The sequence below is a fragment of the Microcaecilia unicolor genome, chromosome 2 (assembly GCF_901765095.1).
Source record: "Microcaecilia unicolor chromosome 2, aMicUni1.1, whole genome shotgun sequence".
Taxonomy (NCBI): Eukaryota; Metazoa; Chordata; class Amphibia; order Gymnophiona; family Siphonopidae; genus Microcaecilia; species Microcaecilia unicolor.
Genome location: NC_044032.1, coordinates 169640327 through 169658613, shown reverse-complemented (window position 1 = coordinate 169658613; position 18287 = coordinate 169640327). Strand labels below are relative to the sequence as shown.

Here is an 18287-nt window from a genome sequence, read left to right as displayed (position 1 = left end):
TCATTCCTTAGTGCTCACCTCAAAAATATTTTCACCAAATTTGTTAGTTTTATTTTTAAATAATGGGGGTTGTGTAGTATATTTTATATATATTAATATGTATTTGTTTTTTATTGTTATTGTAAACCACTTTAACACTTCTGTATGAGGTATGCAAAGTTAATAAATCCAATCCAATGTCTTTTAGAACCTTGGACATTTTTCTAGTTATTTAGCCGTTCCATATGGAACTGTTTTGTCCAAATAACGAAAACACTTATGAAATGAAGTTTTACTCTCTGCAGGTATCTTGGTTTGCCTTCCTTATGCCAAAATATCATTGCATGTACAGCACCTTTTAAATGGCTTCTCACCCTGAGTCGTTTTTCCATTCTACTGTCTAAAAACTACAATTCAAATTACATTAAAGTAGGAATTTTTTTCATTGATTGTGTACTCTGCACTTCAAAAGTGAAAAATAAAAACAATTAAAAAGTAAATAAGAATAAGAAACCAAGAGACTCTTGCTGGAGGTGTTTTTGGAGCAGTAGCAGCCATTGGTTGTTTAGGATAAGTGTCCACTAACTTTGCACAGTGGGATGACGCAGTTTTTGCTCCCTTTTCTTGACAAAGTAGCTCAAGTTCTTTCACGTTGGCAGGGAATAATTTGTGGGTTACTGTCAATATGTTGCTACAGATTTGCTGTTGGATTCAGGTTCTGGCCTTTTTTTTTTGGCCATTGAAAGGTATTCACTCTCTTCTTGCTGAGCCACCCTATTATACGATTTGCTTTTTGCTTAAGATCATTATCCTGCTGAAAGTTAATCTCACCAATCCCAGGCTGTGGCAGACTGGAACAGGCTTTCCTTCAGAATCTGCCTGTTTATCTTGATTTCACAATCCTCTCTGTCCATGCTGCTGCAAAGTAGAGACCTGCACGGAATGGGATTTTGCTGGAATCCCCTCTGGGGCTGCGGGATTTCCTCGGGGATGGAAGCAGTTCCTTCGAGGTTTCTGTGGAAGTGTAAGCTGCACCTGCACCAAGACCTACTGCTGCTTTCAGGGTCTTGGTGGTGGGGCAGCTGAGGGAGGCACTGAAGAGTGAACTTGGGACAGTTCCAAAAGCAGCCCCACCACCAAGACTCTGAAGCAGCAGTACGAAGCGCTGGCCATCGTCGGCGTGGGGTGAGGGGTGAAGAAACTAGTTCCAGCAGATGGTTCTCATAGTGCCGGTGGCAGTCTGTTCTGAAAGATAAGTGTTCATTTAGCACTAAACCTCCTAAGTTTATTTTATAAATGCAGTTCTGATTGTGATCATTTGACTTTCCTGTCAGAAATCACTTATTCAGTTTGTGAAATAGCACTATAAGCTGCAAAAGGCACACAGTACAAGCTGAAAAAGCACACAAAATAAAATAATCTAAATAAATACAACGATATATTAAGAGACATTTAATTACCGGAAGGTTTTTTCTGGCCAATGATAAACAGAAGATCGCTATGATCTGTTTAAGCTCTATTGGATGATTTCAATCTGGGAGCTCTGTGAGGCTTTTTTCCTTCCAGAATATAATAGAATTGCACTGGGTTTGTCCCTGATTCTGTGCAGAACTACATCTGTGTGTAAGACATTTTCATCTAGTGGAAATTCTTTGAGAAAGTAAAGAATCTAGCGATTTTGTATTTCCACACCCTATAAAAATGTTTTTGTTTTAGTTAAAATGTAATGCCAAGAAGTGCAGAAACCCAAAAGAGAGATACCAAATAGGATGGGAGAGATTAGTAAGCTTGACTGAGGAGAGAGACCTTGGGGTGTTGGTGTCAGAGGATATGAAAGTGAAGAAACAATGTGACAAGGCGACGGCTGTGGTCAGAAGGATGATAGACTGCATAGCGAGGGGAAGAAAGGAGGTATTGATACCCCTCTACAAGTCGTTGGTGAGGCCCCACTTGGAGTATTGTGTTCAGTTTTGGAAGCTGTATCTTGCTAAAGATGTAAAAAGTCTGGAAGCCGTGCAAAGAAAAGCTACAAAAATGGTATGGGATTTGCGTTGCAAACCGTATGAGGAGAAACTTGCTGACCTGAACATGTATACCTTGGAGGAAAGGAGAAACGGGTATGTGGGGAGCTTGGGGGGGTTCGGAACCCCTAATGTAAGTGTTACCGGTAAGATTTGATCCTCCCTAATTATTCTGTGTGCTGTCTTCAAGCCTTGCTAACTAGATCAGGCTGCAATGTGACCTTTGGAAATTGTGCAAGAACAGCCATGTGACACCCCCCCCCCCCCCCCCACACACACACACCTACACTGTCCTCTGGACCTAAAAACATAATTATGCATTTAGTGTGATATGTTGGGCAAGTCATGGGAGAAGGGGAAATGGACCTTTTTACTGAGACAGATGTGTGTATGGGCAAGAGATGGTTATACAAGACCTTGGGGAGAGAGTGCGTCACAGAATGGGACCCCCCCCCCCCTCCCCGTTTTTTCTGTATTTTTGCTGACCAGTGTTAAGGTCATATCTAGGACAAGATATTGTACAAGACAGCTTAAGAATTTTATTGTGAACTTTTTTACAATCTTTTAGAAGATAAGTACATGCATATAGAATGGTCCAATGTAATTAAGATATTTAAATTTGTATTCATTCTTGGGTCAAGATTTTCTGTGTTTCATACAGTTTGAAACCACATTGTATCTGGATGGTGAAAAAGGGAAATTAGGAACAGTTTGCTAGCTTAACCACAAGGTCAGCTGGTATATAGTTTGGATTTGTGATATGAAAAAAACAAAAACTGCTGAAGTAGTATAAGGAGGGGGGTTTAGAATTTGTGACAGAAGGTATGGCTTTGTGACTCAGAGTCAGGTGGAGTGGCGTAACTGCTATTCTAGGAATTAAGGGTATGAACTGATAATTGATAGGATAAAAGAGTCAGATATGTTGGATTAGGAAAGTAGATGATTGGTTAGTGGGATGTGCTAAGATGTTAATTGGTTTCCAGTTTGTTGTATAGCATATGCTAAGTCTATTGTATAAAAATGATGGAAATCTATGTAAGTTGGGCTTCCTTGCCCAAGGAAGTCTATCTAAATTTCTTTTCTGTATTTCAGACTTGCTTAAGCCTACTGTGTACTTGTTTCCAGAATAGACATTTCCTTTTTTTTTTTTCACTTCTGAGTATTATGTGTTTTATTAGTGTAAGAAACAAATCCAAGAGTGTGGGTTCCTAGCAGTAATCAGTTGGGGTTTGGCTAAGGTGGGTGCAGACCCCAACAGGTGACATGATACAGACGTTCAAATATTTGAAAGGTATTAATCTGCAAACAAACCTTTTCCGGAGAAGGGAAGGTGGTAGAACTAGAGGACATGAATTGAGGTTGAAATGGGGCAGACTCAGGAGTAATGTCAGGAAGTATTTTTTTCATGGAAAGAGTGGTAGATATGTGGAATGCCCTCCCGTGGGAAGTGGTGGTGATGAAAACAATAATGGAATTCAAATATGCGTGGGATAAACACAAAGGAATCCTGTTTAGAAGGATTGGATCTACGGAATCTTGGCGGGGATTGGGTGGCAATGCCGGTAATTGGGAAGCAAAACCAGTGCTGAGCAGACTTCTATGGTCTACGCCCTGATTGTAACTAAATAGATATGGATGGGCTGAATTTTAAGGAGCTTTGACCTTAGCTTCAGAACTTTTAGTACAAGAACAGTGCTGGGCAGACTTCTACGGTCTGTGCCCTAATTGTAACTAAATAGATATGGATGGGCTGGTGTGTAAATTTTAAGGGGCTTCGACGTTAGCTTCAGAACTTTTAGTACAAGAACAATGCTGGGCAGACTTCTACGGTCTGTGCCCGGAGAATGGCAAGAACAAATCAAACTTGGGTATTAGTATAAAGTATCACATACCATGTAAAATGAGTTTATCTTGTTGGGCAGACTGGATAGACCATTCAGGTCTTTATCTGCTGTCATTTACTATGTTACAATGTAAGCTTAGGTCACACAGTAACCACCTTCAGCAGTTTCCTTAACCTCCTCTGCTACTGACTTTGGAGGAACAGCATTACTGAGGCAGTGTGTTGTTGGCATCAAACTGTTTCCACTTTATAGTGATAGATCTGAAAGTGCTCTAAGGAATATTAAACTCACTGGAATTTTCTTATAGTCTTCCCCAATCTACCGTTGAATAACTTTATCCCAGAGTCTTTTCAGCAGCTCTAGGTTGGTCATGTTTAAACCTTTTTTCAGATTCATTTCATACAACAGAAACAGCACAATTATTTATCCAGCAGTATTCAGCTCAACTACAGTGATTGGATACAGGTGGCCTCCAACTTACTGGCCTAGTAAAAGCCATTTTGGAAAATGAAGCTAATTTGAGTTTACTGTGACAAAGGATGTAAAAAATTGTACAACTGAGACTTTAATTTCTTATTTTTAATTACATTTTAAATAGTTCTATAATTGTTCTTTCACATTGAAAGCATGTTTTATAGATTAATAACATTTACTTCATTGTGTTTTGTATTTTTATAATGTGAAAAATCTGCAAGTGTGTCAAGATTTTTACAAGTCACTATATCAGTAGTTCCAAGGCATCCCCAGCCAGTCAGGTTTTCAGGATATTCACAATAAGTATTCATGAGAGAGATTTGCTTTAGTGAAGGCAGTGCATAGAAATCTCTCTCACGAATATTCACTGTGGATATCCCTGAACACTTGACTGGCAGGGGTGCCTCCAGGACCAGATTTGGGAACCACTGCACTATGTATAGCTGATATTTTCAAAAACTATATCTGATTTTATTTTACAGGTTGATAAAACTGATAATCTTTTTTTTTTTTTCTTCTTCTTTTTCTTCTTTCCTATTCTTTTTATTGTTTTGTTTCATTCTTCCCATTCAAAATCATTTGGTCCTTAGGTGGAAATGGTGTATTCACTTTTGTCAATGCTTGGTACTCACGATAAGGATGACATGTCACGAACTTTGCTAGCAATGTCTAGCTCCCAAGATAGCTGTATAGCCATGCGGCAATCCGGATGCCTTCCTCTTCTGATCCAGCTCTTACATGGCAATGATAAAGACTCGGTGCTGTTGGGAAACTCGCGGGGCAGCAAGGAGGCCCGTGCAAGGGCCAGTGCAGCATTGCATAACATTATTCACTCTCAGCCAGATGACAAGCGTGGCAGAAGGGAAATACGAGTACTCCATCTTTTGGAACAGATCCGAGCCTACTGTGAAACATGCTGGGAGTGGCAGGAGGCACATGAGCAAGGAATGGATCAAGACAAAAACCCAAGTATGAATTTAATATGTAAAACATGGTTTAATATTATAGAAACACAAAACCACCACTTTGACTAGAGCTAGGGTTGTGCAGTGAGGAAACCATTTTTTTTTTGCATCTAGTTAGACAGAAAATTGTGATCAAAACAGAACATAAATAAACATGCCTATCTTATGAGATCAGGTGGATTGTTTTAGAGGGTAATTTTATAATGGCGCATCTAGTTTGAAGGCAAGTAGGCGCCTATTTAGGTGCTATTTTAAATATTAGCATAAGTGAGAAAAATCACACCCGCATTGCAGACAGATATTTTACACCTGCTCTCAAGCTGCTTCCAATGTTCGTGCTTAGATTATTTAAGTGTGTGTGTAAATTAGCAAGTATATTAGCGAATTTTGCCTGTGCCCACCCATATCTATGCATGTACTTTTACACCTTTCAGAATTTTATAACATGCTATTTACATGTGTGTGGCATGTATGTGCAAAAATGGGCTTATTAATTTACCCCCTTAATGTCCATAACTGAGCAGCAATTTGTTCCTTTTGGAACACTTGCTTGTAAAATCAAAAGAGAATTTTTAAATCCCCTTGGAGGTTAGTAGTAGCATGAGAATTGTTTTTTTGAGCAGCACTATATATTGAATTGTCACTTTGGACAAATGTAATTCTTAGAATTTTGTAAGCTCTTTCTGTGTAGCACTGCTGCATTTGCTTAATGTATTAAATTGGCTGTAATTTAACCTCTTAAAAAATCTGTGATGGACCAGCTAAATACTTGCTGGAGATTAGTCAGCTTTCATTCACAATTTTACTATTCTTGCTCTAGAAGCACCATTTTGTCCTCACTCTTATTTTCACTAATGTTGTATCAGCATTGGAGAGAAACCAACCAAAAGCCACCATGGTGAACTTCCAAGCTGAGAGTCCAGCTGTGGTCTTAATGAGCAGCTAACTGTGCTTTACATGGGCTACTAAATCACACATGGCAACCCTTTTAACAAAAGATTAGAGCAGATTGTATTTTTTTTTCTTTTCTGCATCCTGTTAAAAAGAAATCCTATAAAAAATGTCCTTCCAACTGCTGGTCTTTTAAATCTATACATAGAAACAGTCTGAATGTGATCTAGTTGACTGAGGCCTCAATACAGAAAGTAATGCGTTAGAACGCTGCGCTACGCACTGCACAGTGGGCCACCAGGGACATTTGCAGAGCCAGTTAGTCAGGGGTGCTGGGTGTAGTTTGAGGGTTCCAGGCCTACAGGGCTACTACAGATCTTTGGGTCATCTGATATGAAGCACTGCATATCAGATGACACCCTTTGATCCCTTACTGCATCTTAAGGTGCAGTGTTGTGGGAGAAATCTTTTAAAAACTTGCTGATTTCTAGTGCAGTTCTTTACATTGGGAACAGTTTTTTATTCAAATATTTTGCATGCATTTTGCATGCCCGCTGTGCTGTGCTTTAGCACAGTGGTTTTGCTTAAAATGTTTCTGTGCTAGAAGTGTTTCTGCACTGAGAGTAAGACTAGCATGGGAAAATCTCAAGTAACCTTTGCATTAAAGCATAACGCAGCTTACTGCATCGAGCCCTGAGTGGTATAGGCCCTGCTTGATCATAGAATTATTGGAGAAGGTTAGTAGTATACTAGCCATGGGTTCTGCACTTATTTAAAATTGCTCATGCCTTTTTTAGTTATAGCTCAAGGTGAGTTAAGTTCAGGTACAGTAGATATTTTCCGTGTTTCTGAAGGCCTCACATTTGTTTATGGCTGGAACAATGGAGAGTTAAGTGACTTGCTGAAGGTCACATGGAACCACAGTTCCCTGATTCTTGGCTCACTGCTGTAACCATTAGGATACTTCTCCACAATTGTGAAGTGCGTGAATAGACAACCCTTCTGTACTAAATTAGGATCTGGATCTATACAATTGGCTCCCACTGCTAGCCTGTGTGATATTGGGAATCCCATAGGAAGGAGAAAACTGTTATTGTAAAATAGTAACATTTTTCAATTGTTCAGCTCATTTCCCTTCAAACAGTTTGTTAACAGCAGGGTATACTTTTGGTACTTTACTTTTTTCTAAGATAGCTACCTTCTCAAACTTTTACCAATATAGTTCAGTCACGGTCTGTACTATAGATTCTCTGAGGACAATCAGGCCATATTAATCTCGTATGTGAGGAAAGCCATCCACAGAACCCAGTGGAGAAACGCTACCCAGCATACTTTCCCTTTAAGAGTTTAAGGCAGTGCTCCCACCGTGCATGCGCAGGTGTCTTCCTGCTCGAATCACAAGCACGGGACCAGCAGTCTTTCTTCACCCATGGTGGCGAGAGGTCACGTTTGTTATGCATTCTCTTCAGTATGTTGTGGTTCATTTTTAAGATGCATTCCATCATGGGAATTTTTTTTAGTCCTCTTGCTTCAAAATTTTCTTCTTTTAAGGGATTTGTTTTCTTCCCATCCCTTTATTAGTTTTTCCCCACTTTTACATTTCCTTTCATTTTTGGCTCTGAGACCTTCTTAAGCCTGAGCACTGGCCAGGTAGCATCCCTTCGATGTCATCTAAGGTTCCCAGTGACTTTAAAAGCTGTGCCCGGTGCTGGAGCTGACACCCATTCCTGGTGTATCCAGTGTTTGGGGCCAGACCATAACCATATAAACTATGTTCTTTGTTTGCGTACACAGAAAAGAACTCAGAAGTCCAGAGAGATTCAAAAAGAGAAGATTTATTTATATATTTATTTGCTGCATTTGTATCCCACATTTTCCCACCTCTTTGCAGGCTCAATGTGGTTTACATTATGCCGCAATGACAATCGTCATTAACGGTATGAGAAGAACAGAGTATTGTTACAATTAAGGTACATTAGATATCAAGAAAATTAGAAGTAAAGAAATAATTAATACATATCAGATATGCAAATGTAGGGTAAAGTATAGTGTTAAATAATGACAGTATGATTAAAGTAACCAAATTAGGAGTTCAATGTTGATGAGTTCTAATACAAATGTAATAGTGAGTCTTTTATGAGGGATTCGTATTGTAAGTCTCGTTAAATAATTTAGTTTTCAATGATCTCCGGAAGACTGTCAGATCGTGTGTTGTTTTTAAGGGATTCGGTAGTGCATTCCAACGTTGCACGCAGATGTAAGAGAAGCTGGATGCATATAATGACTTATATTTAAGTCCCTTACAGTTAGGGTAGGGGAGGTTTAAGAAAGTACGTGAAGAACGTTTTGTATTTCTTGCTGGTAGGTCGATAAGGTCTGACATATATATCGGGGTCTCTCCGTGGATGATTTTATGAGCCAGGGTGCCGATTTTGAATGTAATTCGGTCTGTTAGTGGGAGCCAGTGTAAATTTTTTCCTGAGGGGTCTAGCGCTGTCATATTTCTGGAACTGGGTTTGAATTGTCAAGGTCAACATCTGCATCGACCTTGGCATCTGCACCAGCATTGGAAGCATCTGTTTTAATGGCTACCAGACCCATGACTACTTGCTACCTGCCGTGGAGACTACCTTTTTGGGGAAAAGGTGGAAGAGGTCACTGACCTGATCAAAAAACATACTGATACCATCGATGTCATCTCCCAGCAGACACCTTCTGTGCCTTCCTCCTCTAGAAGGTTTTCTGGCAAGTCAAAGTAGGTCCCTACTACTCTCATAGGTACTGTCCTTCTCGCCCCGCTCATTCTGTTCAGCCCCAGCATGCTGATTCTCATCAACAGTGTGTGCAAAAGACCCAACTGTCTCCCTTGTCAATGCAGGGGGCAAGTTTTGAGCCTGTAGCCACCATCAAAATGACCATCCAGATGACCTTCTGGTAGAAAGGAGGCTGAGGTTGGTTGTTTTTTTTTTTAAGGAAAAGTGTTCTTTTACACTCTGATGGCTGGGTTCTTCAAATAGTCCGTCTCTGTTACGCTCAAATTGCCCACCAAGAGTGACTTTGCTCTCCATACAAGGAGGTACTTATCAACAGGAACTCTCAAGGCCCATGTGGTTGAACCCGTTCCACCAAGGAAGAAGGAAAGGGATTCTATTCAGGTACTTCCTTGTGCTGACAATTTAAAAAATTTTCTTTTGTTCACACCATCTTCAGCCCTTTATAGTCTCTATCTTCCTATCCCCGTGTCTGTTCTCTCTAATAGACAGCTCTTGGAAAGCAGACGATAACCTACAGTGGTCAGTAAAAATCCAGGTCCAGCTACATGCACTTTTAAGCTTTTCTTCCCATCTAAAAGGTGGATACAGCTGCACGCCTTCTATTGCCAACACATAAAGACAAGCCTTACTGTTCAATGAGAATGCACTGAAGAGTAGTGCAGCCTGTTTCCTTATAGCGGGACCTATAAGAAACACTGCTGTTACATTGCCAGGCTCCTAGCTGTTCTAAGGCACAAAATACCTGACCACATAAGTGTGTTTAAAAGAAATTTCGTCAGGCACTTACCCTGACAGTCTTTGGCTCAAAATATGCATAAATTATACAGATAAATTATCTGTAATTTTATGTGCTTACCATACTACTAAAAATTGACCCTATTGGTTTTTATTATCCTATAGCCTTCTTCATGAGTTAGGCTTTTCTATCTAAAATGGAGCGCCTTAATTTTTTATTTTTTTAATCTTATAGTATAAACTGCTTTGTTCTGCATAAGTTTTAAGCATTATATCAAATACAATAAACATAAACAAATACAACTGTTTTACTTGCTTTTCTATTAATGTAAAACATATGCTATATGAAATTGGATTAAACTATTATAGCAAGCTCTGTGGCAAAGGTAGTATTCCAACTGGTCTTGACAATATTTGGTCTTCTTTCTTTAAGCCTAGCATTCACCCCCTGAGTATATAAGACAGCTTGCAATTCCCTGCTTTTTCTCTGTGCAGTGTAGCCTGAAAAGAAAGATGATCTTCTTTTCATAGGGAAATAGAAACAGAGACTAGGCTACCCCTGTGACTCATGCTGTATTGATGTGTGCTGCTGTGCAGGAAAACCAAGTTAAGATCCCATGACCTTTGGGGCCACTTAGCTCCTAAAGGTGGTACATGCAGTTGCAAGAGGAAGTAAAAAAAAAAAAAACTGTAGGTACTTTACTGATCCTTGCCAGCCAAAGAGCAGCACTGAGAATGCAGTATTTGGGCTGGTAAGGGCATCCTGAGTTGCCCAAGCATGATGTCGAGCCTTCACGGTACTATGTAAGCCACATTGAGCCTGCAAGTAGGTGGGAAAATGTGGGGTACAAATGTAACAAATAAATAAATATGCCGTCTCTGGGGGTAGATGAGCTCCCTGATTATTGAGCAAACTCCTTCATTGTGTTCCAGGGGCCAGTAATTTGTATTCAGGGGTTCACAGATCGCAAAAGGAATAAAAGACTTGAAAGTCTGAAACTAAAAATGGAAAATTGGATTATTTCCTTTCTATGTTGCTACAGTGCCTGCTCCAGTAGAACATCAGATCTGTCCTGCAGTTTGTGTTCTAATGAAGCTTTCCTTTGATGAAGAACACCGACATGCAATGAACGAACTTGGTAAGAACGAATTATCTTTTCACAAATGACTGTAATGTTGGCAATCATTGAATCACACACATGAATTATGCTGTACCTTTGCACGACTGCACTCTATTTTTAATTATTTTCCTGAATTTCATACCAAATGACTGGTGATATCTTTCAGAAATGAGTTGTCTTTGGCCATGCTAAGACAAAGAATTGCAGCTTCTGACAGGAAAATATTTTAGTGTTGTGACAGTTTTTATTGGCATCTAGGGATCTAGTGCCCAAACCTGGGGCTGGGCCCCTAACCAGTGAAGTTTTCAGGATATCCCCAATGAATATTCATATGAGGGAGTTGTATGTACTGCCTCCATTGCATACAGATTTCTCTAATTCATATTCATTATGAATATCCTGAAACTTGACTGACTGGCAGTCCTCCAGGACAGGCTTGGGAACTACTGATCTAGGGTTTTAATTGTGCGATGTTATTCTTTTTTTTTTTTATCATTGAAGTATTTCAAAATAATAGAAACCAAGAATCCTCTTGTACAGAAAATAGGGAAAAGGAAAACATTATTTGAAACATAAACATAGGTTAAACATTAATCCAGAAATCATTAACCTATTCTAGTCCACGATACTGTGAGGATGAGACCAAGCAGAAAAACAAAGGAAATAAAGCATTCAACAAGCTGTTGAAAGAATGCCTTATAACACAGTTCTGTCCAGTTACTACTTACTATACAGACCTCAAGTTGCCTCTCTCACCGGCGAGCTTCACTGGTGAGTTATAGATGACTTTCCTGCTGTTAATAAAGGCTAAAAGCTGTGAGGGTTCAAAAAAATATATACTTCACTGACTGTAACTTAACTGTGCTTTTACAGGAATAATTAAGAAAAAAAACAGTACTTCTAACTGAAGAACACCTGGCTTAAATAGTAGAAAACGCTTTCTTCTTTTCTGGGTTTCCTTAGTAAGGTCAGGAAAGATTCTGACCCGGGATCCCAGAAACATGACATCCCTCTTTTTAAAGAAAAGGCGAAGAAGCCAATTACGGTCAGCAGGTAAAGCAAGAGTAAGTGTCAAAGTTGCAAAAGTCACTGATTCAGAGTCAGACATCTCCAAAATCGACATTTAAAACGTCCATTTCAGGATAACGATTTTTCTTGTACTGGAAGAGGTTTTTTCTTTCCAGATGGAAGGTAATACACTCGAATTAACGAAGGAATAGAATCCTCTGGAGCCAACAAAATCTCCTTAAGATAACGTTTAAATATATCCTTTGATGTAACAAACAGAAGTTTAGGAAAATTAATCATCCGAAGATTAGTGAATCTTACATTATTTCCCAAACTTTCAATCCTTCTTTTCATTATAGAATTTCCCTTGATTAAATATGTATTCACCTCTTTTATAGATTTTAATTGTACTTTGTTTTGCTAAGCAATGAGAATTCTGATTAGTCTGAGTTTGAAGAGTATTTAAATTGTGACTGAACATTAAGATTTAATGCAGCAAGTTGTAAAGATAATGCTTTACCTAAGTCAGCAACAGCCTCCTAAATCGATTCAAGTGTGAAAACTGTAGGTCTCTGAAGTGTGATTTCCACATCCTGATAAAGATTGGCCCATAGCAGGTGCCACCTCATCTTCCGGTTTGGCAGCTCTTATCCCGCGGGTTACTGCTGGTAGTTGACCCAGAGAGGAGGAAAACACATCCTCTTGCACAGCCGAGTCCTTCCCTCCTCACCCAGAGGCCTCAAGCAGCTTGCACTCAGCTTCCAGGTCTGGACTTGGCGTCCCCATCAGCAACAGTTGTGACAGGAATGTCCGTGGATCGGGAGTCAAAGAGATCTCTGTGCCAAAGTCAGGCGACACCCCTCCTGGCTGTGGGGTCCGACAAACCGGGGACTCACTGAAGGCTGAAGAACTCGCTCCCTCATGCCAGAGAAAGGAATCCATAGGACCGGTGAACACTGAAGTAGAATGTGACTGAGATTCAGAGGGATAAACCCTCAGCTTGCCTTTTCTTTCACCATGGTTAACGGTAGTGAGGGAAAAACACTATGCTAACGGCGCCATCTTGACTCCTCCCCCCATTCTCTTTAGACATTTAATTCAGTAGCAGAATAATCCTTTTAAAGATCATACTGTTATGTTTAAAGTAATAAAACCCTACATTTGTTCTTATAAATGAAGGGTTTTTGGTCACAGCACAGTGGTGAAAAATGATTGTATTCCATTGACTTCTGTATCGCGCCATGGTGCATCCATACTTTCAATACTTTGTGCAGTTCTGGTCACCACATCTCAAAAAAGATACAGTGGAATTAGAAAAGGCACAGAAAAGGGTGACGAAAATGATAAAGGGGATGGGACGACTTCCCTATGAGGAAAGTCTAAAGCGGCTAGGGCTCTTCAGCTTGGAGAAAAGACGGCTGAGGGGAAATATGATAGAGGTCTATAAAATAATGAGGAGTGGAACAAATAGACGTGAATCGCTTGTTTACTCTTTGCAAAAATACTAGAACTGGTGGACATGCAATGAAGCTACAAAGTAGTAAATTTGAAACACATCGGAGAAAATATTTCTTCACTCAATGTGTCACTAAACTCTGGAATTCATTGCCAGAGAATGTGGTAAAAACAGTTAGCTTAGTGGGGTTTAAAAAATGTCTGAATAACTTTCTAAAAGAAAAGTCCATAAGCCATTATTAAGATGGACTTGGGGAAAATGTGCTGCTTATTTCTAGGATAAGCAACATAAAATGTATTGTACATTTTTGGGATGTTGCCAGGTACTTTTTTTTTTTAATTATTGAATCAGAGAATCACAAAAATGCATACAATAAAGTGCATCAAAAGCGCTACAACAAAGCACATTACAAATCCAGAACAGAATGCACAAAGGCAAAATTCAAACTTAACAAACTCGTCCCCCATCCTTCTAGGTGCCAAAAACAGACATCAACTCCCCCCCTCTGATTCACAGTTTCTTGATTTTATCCCTTCACCTCCCCTCCACCTCCTACCACATGAACACTCAAAGAAGTAGGTCTCCCGCAGCAGTCTCTGATACATAGAAAGAAACATATCTGCTCCAAATATCTCGGTACTGACAATACCCCACTGAAACCAAAAACTTAAGAGAAATAAGCAGCCAGCTTGCCATTTCCCGCATAAAACCATGCCAGGCAGCTATTGAAGGGGGAGCCGGGTCAGCCCAATACTGTAAAATGCACTTTTTGATAAGGAAGGTCGCTAATAACACAAACTTACACTGTGCCTCCCCAAGGCCCTTCTGTGACAAGTGTGCTGCACTACCCATCAGCACTACTGAGAAAGACCAATCAAATGCACAACACAAAGTGTCTTCAATGACTCTCAGTGCACCAACCCAGAACGCAGACAATGCCAGACACTCCATAAAGGAATGCAGGAAGGTGCCAACGCTTGCCTTGCATTTAAGACACAAATCACTCTCCCACAACCCCATGGCCTTCCCCCTCTGTTTGGTAATGTGCATTCTGTGTAGGACCCGGAACTGGATATCTTGCAACAGGGCTGGTCTTAAGCCGAGGCGGCCGCATAGGGCCCCGCCTCAGTCAACCTCTTCCCGCCGCAAGGATCTTTATTTTCCTTTTAACTTTACCCTCCGTCGCCGCCTCGCCGGAATCCGAGCGTCACTGAAAGCGCTCCTCCTCTCCCGAGTCCCCCCCCCCGATGTCTCTAGCAGAACTGGAGCTCTTCCTGATTTGTTCATTCACAGTGTCCCGCCCACGAGGGCGGGACACTGAGAATGAACGAATCAGGAAGAGCTCCAGTTCTGCTAGAGACATCGGGGGGGGGGGGGACTCGGGAGAGGAGGAGCGCTTTTAGTGACGCTTGGATTCCGGCGATGGAGGCGGGTAAAGTTAAAAAAAAAAAAACGAAGAGCCATCCTTGGTTGGGGGGTGAAAAAGAGGGCGCCAGGGCGGGCAGGCAGTTGAATGTGGGAGCGGGAGGGTAAGGGAGAGAGGACCTGAACATGGATGCCAGGCCTCAGGGAGAGAGGGTAATGGCTGGATAGGGATGATGAATGGAGGGGGCAGGGGAGAGGAGCATGGATGGGAGGGGGCTCAGGGAGAGATGGGAATGGCTGGATAGGGATGATGAATGGAGGGGGCAGGGGAGAGGAGCATGGATGGGAGGGGGCTCAGGGAGAGAGGGGAATTGCTGGATAGGGTTGATGAATGGAATGGAGGGGGCTCAGGGAGAGAGGGGAATTGCTGGATAGGGATGATGAATGGGAATGGAGGGGGCAGGGGAGAGGAGCATGGATGGGAGGGGGCTCAGGGAGAGAGGGGAATTGCTGGATAGGGATGATGAATGGAATGGAGGGGGCTCAGGGAGAGAGGGGAATTGCTGGATAGGGATGATGAATGGAATGGAGGGGGCAGGGGAGAGGAGCATGGATGGGAGGGCAGGGCTCAGGGAGAGAGGAGAAAATGCTGGACATGGAGGGCAGGGGAGAGAGGAGAAATGTTGGGCAGGAATGGAGGGAAGGAAAGACAAAGGAAGGAGATGCACATGGAGATGGTAGAGAGGACACATAAGGACACAGGAGGATGGTGGACATGGTGAGAGAAAAAATATCAAATGGAAAGAAGACACTGCATAAAACAGAAGACACTGGGACCAAAACGAATAGAAAAAAACAAATGATCAGACAACAAAGGTAGAAAAAAGTATTTTATTCAGAATGTATTAATTGGAATATGTCAGCTTTTGGAAATGTGCATCTGTGATATTTTGCATGTAAGTTTCAATTTTTCTAGTATTGCTGCATGCTGAGTCTGACTTCTTGAGGTAACGTTCCAGTTTATTTTGCCTTCATATCTGTTGTGTCATGTGTTTTTCATGCGTGATCAAGGTGCAGTATCCTGCTAGCATGTAGCATTTGCAGCCCTTTTTGTTTTGTTTTTTTCACGAGGTAGTGTATTGGTGTTTTAGAGCCTGGTGTAATTACAGTGCTGTCTTTCCACGCATAAGGTTGTAGCTCGTCCTGTCCTTGGAATTAGTGCTGTTATGATTTGGTAAGGTTATGAGTGTGTTTTTGCACAAGTTTGTGTATAGTGTTTTGCAGTGGAGAGATTGTGTGTCCGCACCTCTGACCCCCCCCCCCCGGGGTTATGAGAATTGGAACTACTAATTGTAGTGGATTTGAACTGAATAATTTCTGGGGGGGGGGGGGTTCATGATAGCATTGTGCTTATTATTTCAATCAGTTTTTCTGTACAAGTTTAGCTTGGGCTGGGGGCGGGGCTAGGATGGGGCCCCACCAAATTGGTCTGCATAGGGCCCCACCAAATTGGTCTGCATAGGGCCCCGCACTTGCTAAGACCGGCCCTGTCTTGCAATGCCGCATTAGGTGTCACTTTACTAACACATTCAAATACAGCCCCCAGTTGAGCCTTTGAAACACATTCCACCACATCCTGGCTCCAGTCTCCTGCTAATTTTTCCAAATAACGGGCCTTACTGGAATCCCTAATAAAACTTGGATGGCAGGTTTAGAAAAAACAGGTCCGCACTTTGGAAAGCCACTGGCCTCCCAAAGTGCCGCTCAAGGGTCAGAACATAATCCCGCACCTGGAGATACGTGAAAAAATGAGGATTTGGGACACTCCATGCTTACCGGATTTGATCAAAAGATGGGAAGTCCTTGCCCCCCAACTGCCTCAGATGTCCCAAGTATCGACATCCACTCTCAGCCCAGCGCTTGAACACGGGGGAACCACAACCAGCAGGAAAGTTGGGATTACCTACCAAGGTAGAAAAAGGGCTGCCTCCAGCTTGAGCTCGCCACCACTCCCATGCCCGCCTCAGAGCACCCAAATAAGAGTTTCCTTGCAAAACTGCCAAACCCCGTAGCTGTTGAGGACCGAGCACTGCAAAAGGATGGTAAGGGGCACTCCAGCTTTCCCAAAAGCCAGCTGGAGCGAAGAAATGGACTCCCGAATGGATCTCATGCACCCAACGTAGAAGCGCTGAAACATTATACATCCTCAGATCAGGAAGCCAACCCCCTCACCCCCTGGGCCCTGCCAAAAGTTAACTTAGTGAAGTTCCCCACTCTTCCTGGCCTTCCGATGATTCTGTGCAAATTGGACTATATTCATCTGATGTCTAAATTAACAGCTTTGTGTACAGGACACCTATTAACGTACCATAAGATCTGGGACCCATATGTACAGTGGACCTCACATCCTGACTCTTTGCTCACTCAGTTGGGGGGGGGGGGAATGGGGAAGAGGAAGATATAAGTGAGTTGTATATTAGCTTTTGTTATTGCTGACTTTTGGAGTATCTTATCTATAGTTGTAATGTTACATGATTTTGCTCTTTTTGTTATTGTCTTTCTCAATGAAATAAAATTTACAAAATCATCAGATCAGGGCCACTGTAGGTACTGTGGCTCTTCTGAAGTGTCTGCTTTGCTGGATGCTAGTCGAAATGCCGCTACCTTCTCCTTACTTTACACCTTTACTTCGCTCTACTACTGGTACCAGTCCACAATAACAGTGCATTTGGTCAAGCTGTACTAGCCAGCCTTCTGTATAATATTGCAACTCTCGCAGCTTTTGATTTGCAGGCTGTTCCTGTATAATGGAGAATACATAAAGAGATGTGCAGCCCCAAGCTTGGAAGTCCCTCACTTGCATGTCCAGACTGAGTCTTGCTTGTTGATGGAAAGAGCATTGTTGCTTCCTTGTAATAGTTTTTTTTCATAGACAGCAAGATTGATACGGCATTCAGTCCCTCCCACTTTCCCGAGAGTTGCATTAATTACTGAGCTATGGTACTAACCAATGAGCTGATGAGACTGCTCTGCGTAAAAGAACTGCTTGTACTCTGAGCTTTATGCTAGGTTCTGAGTTCTGGGAAAGCTATCAGTCCTAACAATATACAGTGTTGTCGCCCACATTTGCCTAATTGATCCTGCTATCTATGGAAAGCACCTATTACAGGGAAGCAACAAAAAAAGCAAGTATAAATAGCCAGGAAATAATCATTGTTGATGTTACTGTGTGAGTATACTAACGTTTGGTATCTCAAAACTCCAAAATCACTGAATAAATGAAAGGTATGTACTGGAGGCAAAGTTATTAACTTGGAGCAGAAAGCAGGAGGATAGGAAATGGTACATATTATTCATGATGAATTCCTTTAACAGAATTTATTAATATGCCATCATTATTCAGTTCTAGTAATTTTTTCTCATAAAGAATTTGAAAAAAAAAGCTAAACCGTTTTTAAATTAGAAAACAGATTTCAAGTGTAGCCTCCTGTCCTAGCTAAATAAATAGAACCATTTTCCTGGAAGCACTCTGCCTTGCTGCAGAATTCATTAGGCAGTATTAGACCAGAAATCAACTCTAATATCCAATATAAAATACATAAAAACAATATTTTGCTTTTTTTTAAGGTAGTTCATGAAGTATTTTTTTCCTAG

At 41.3% G+C, this 18287-nt stretch overlaps 1 protein-coding gene across 3 annotated transcripts in view; it reads left to right on the top strand.

Annotated features, from left to right (window-relative positions):
- The window catches only part of LOC115463193 (adenomatous polyposis coli protein-like), a 343184-nt gene that overhangs the window by 266248 nt on the left and 58649 nt on the right, over nucleotides 1-18287 (top strand). For all 3 annotated transcript variants that reach the window (XM_030193482.1, XM_030193484.1, XM_030193483.1), the window contains 2 exons: nucleotides 4909-5287; nucleotides 10727-10822. In XM_030193482.1, coding sequence (XP_030049342.1) covers nucleotides 4909-5287; nucleotides 10727-10822 — 475 coding nt within the window. The remainder of the gene's footprint in view (nucleotides 1-4908; nucleotides 5288-10726; nucleotides 10823-18287) is intronic.